Source organism: Camellia sinensis, chromosome 3 (genome assembly GCF_055761805.1).
Source record: "Camellia sinensis isolate YWXY chromosome 3, ASM5576180v1, whole genome shotgun sequence".
NCBI classification, from domain to species: Eukaryota; Viridiplantae; Streptophyta; class Magnoliopsida; order Ericales; family Theaceae; genus Camellia; species Camellia sinensis.
The window spans coordinates 194907674-194911064 of NC_138963.1; the positions used below are offsets into that span (position 1 = coordinate 194907674).

Below are 3391 nucleotides of genomic sequence, written 5' to 3' on the forward strand. Positions count from 1 at the left end.
CCTTTCCACCCAAATATTTATATATATATATATATATATATATATATATATATATTAGTTAATTTCATGACTCGAAATATTATTTAATCCAAGTCTTTTCGATATCCCGTTCATGGTGGAAAACTTTCAACAATGTTCAGAAAACAAGTGAGATCAATTAGACTGGTGTTATAAAACATATAATTTTTTTTTTTTTGGTTTTTTTTTTTTTTTTTGGGGGGGGGGGGGGGCTGGACAATAGGAGAGAAGCAACAGCAGCCGCCTCATCACTAGTTTTGTTGATCCAATCCGATCATTTTCTAATTTTATGTGCATAGATAATTCATAATAAATAAATAAATAAATAACTTAATCTATCCAATAAGCATAGTCACACGATTTCATTATATTTATTTTCAAAAAAAATGAACAATACTATCAAAATCATACTTGTGTTGTGTCTATTTTTTTGACTTAAAACAAATATAATTAAATATGTGACTAGGATTATCACATCGATTTAAAAAATGATCGGTTCAGATCATCAAAACCAACAACACGATGCTTGACAAAATGCAGGATTGGACTGACCAAACAACCTCCATGACTCAAGAGAAGTCTACTCCTTCACAAAATAAAAATAAAAACTTTCCCAGTGATGGCCAAAGACTGCGGTGCTTACGATTATGACAATTCACAACTCCTAATTGATAATTTCCAGGAATCTACAAAGATGAAGATTAGCAATTTCCCTGGTAGAATGATAACACCAACCTTGCAAATCACAAAGCTTTATCGCTTGCTTTTGTTTTCACAGCAACCAAACAGAACACCATAAAATTTGCAAAAGCTGTGTGTCATGGCTCAAATAGTAGTATCACCCCTTCTACAGCTGATCTTCGAAAAACTTGCTTCACAGGTTTTGATGAAGCTTCAGTTCAACAGCCACTATCGGAAAAAGCTCGAGAAGCTGAAAGCTACCCTGCCTGTGATTCAAGCAGTCATCGAAGATGCAGAAGAACAACAGCTCAAGGATAAGAAGGTTAAGGTCTGGCTGAGAAAGCTTCACGATGTGGTTTACGACATTGATGACCTTCTGGACGAGGTCACCATCCAGTTTCTCCAAAGAAAAATGAAGAAAAAGAAGGTACCGATGGTTTGCTTAGCTCTTGAGCCTGTTTCAAACTACTATGTTATGCCTCGTAAGCTGACAACGATTCAAGAGAGGTTGGATGATATAGCAAGAGAGATGTCTAACTTCCAGTTCAGGGAGAGAATGGTGTATGAGCGGCCTCATATGATAGAACGACGACAAACAGGACCTCATATAGATGAATTAGAGGTTTGTGGTAGAAGAAAGGACGCGGATGCTGTTGGGAAAAACTACTCACATTACATAATTTCACATTGCATATCGTAAAATTATGAGATGAACAAAACAAACTTTCAATCCCAGAAAAAATAACATGCTAAATAAAATACAGATAAAATATAAAATGGTTAAAGGAAGCAAACCGAAGCCTGTGTGATATCACAGTCTCTTTAAAATAAATTCGCCGCCTCACCGTTGGGTGCTAGAGGTACGCCGGCGTCTACTTCCCAGGATACGACGGTTTTTACCAGCTACAACAGAAGCACTTTCTGATTAGTTTAGCGAATGGACAACGGCAGCACTTTCTCTCAAGAAGAAAATTATAGGAGAAGTAGACTGACAGTGTATAGATGTCAAGGAAAAATTCTATATCTCTTTTCAAGGAATAGGGCCTCCTTTTGTACACCATGGGGAGAGGGGAGGAGCTTCTAGCCATCAAGGCTGGCAACTAATGCTAGCAAAACTGCCCAATCAATTTTGTAAAACTGATGAGCCTTAAATGTGTGAGTTATATACACATTTATGAGACAATTTCTTATTCAACCATTTTTCTCCAACAATCCCCCACATGAATAAAAATTGACCGAATACAGCAAACGTTCAACGCTTATCAACAAAGACTCGGAAAGAGAGAGAGCACATAGACTAACCCTGCATCAGAAAAGGTAGCTGTTAGCCTTGAACCTTTCGTAGTGAAAGTCTATCGGATTTATTGGCTGACCAGTAAACGTGATGTCTTGAACTGTTCTGCCGTTTATGTAAATCGAGACAATAGACCTCACACAGGAGTTAGTCCAACCATTGTTCTTGTTCTCACTGGTGTGTCCGGTATGGTCCTGGAACACTAGCCTGGTTCTGTGAGTATTTTTAAAGAATTCGGCCTTGGTAATTCTTAAAGAAGCGGCCCCACTTCGCACTCACATAGGTGACCTAGATACGGTATTTCATTATACCACATCACTAAGGTCATTAAAAGCATTAGCTTAACTTTTCACCCCCACAGGGCATCACTGTATAAAGGAATGGGCAAGAGGATTTACCTCTTCAGTGACTCACTCATTACACGAAGTTAGGTTGTCCCTTTGAACCTAGATCTTGGGATCTCCAGTCAACTAAGTTGGGTTTTCCGTTCCGGTAATCTTTACTAAAGGCCTTAACCTCATTCCTCTTGACGACTTTTCTACTAATTCTCGAGTTAACCCTTTGGTTAGCGGATCCGCAATGTTGTCCTTAGACTTGACATAGTCTAGAGAGACAACTCCATTTGAGAGTAGTTGTCATATGGAATTATGTCTACGACAGATATGTTTAGACTTTCCATTATACATATTACTCTGTTCCCGACCAATCGCTGATTGGCTATCGCAATGAATACTGATAGCTAGCACAAGTTTTGGCCAACGTGGAATATCCTCAACAAACTGGCGAAGCCATTCAGCTTCTTCAGTTGCTTTATCTAAAGCAATAAACTCAGATTCCATCGTTGATCTCGAGATACACGTTTGCTTGGTAGATTTCCAAGACACGGCTGCCCCTGCGAGGGTAAACACATAACCACTAGTGGATTTGGAATCTTATATATCAGATATCCAATTTGCGTCATTATACCCTTCTAGTACCGCTGGGTATCTGGTATAATGCAGCCCATAATCCAGGGTGTAACGGATATACCCCAACACCCGCATAATGCCCTTCCAATGAGTAGCATTAGGATTACTCGTGTATCTACTCAGCCTACTAACAGCGTAGGCGATATCCGGCCTTGTACAACTCATCATATACATCAAACTCCCAATGACCCGAGAATATTCTAGTTGAGAGACACTCTCACCATTATTCTTGGTCAAATATAGACTTAAGTCTACTGGTGTCCTAAATATACTTGTATCTGACTTTCCAAATTTCTTAAGTATCTTATTAACATAATGAGCTTGAGAAAGTACAATACCACCAGATGTTCTGGTGATCTTAACACCCAGAATGACATCTGCAAGGCCCATATCCTTCATGTCAAACTTAGAGTTTAACAATCTGTTGGTA

At 38.7% G+C, this 3391-nt stretch overlaps 1 protein-coding gene across 1 annotated transcript; it reads left to right on the plus strand.

Moving 5' to 3' along the window:
• The first annotated feature begins 838 nt into the window (after window positions 1-838).
• Window positions 839-1803, plus strand: LOC114323411 (putative disease resistance protein RGA4). The gene is made up of 2 exons (XM_082918736.1): window positions 839-1321; window positions 1741-1803. The coding sequence occupies exons 1-2, from the start codon at window positions 839-841 to the stop codon at window positions 1801-1803; spliced, it is 546 nt and encodes a 181-aa protein (XP_082774862.1).
• The last annotated feature ends 1588 nt before the right edge of the window (window positions 1804-3391 follow it).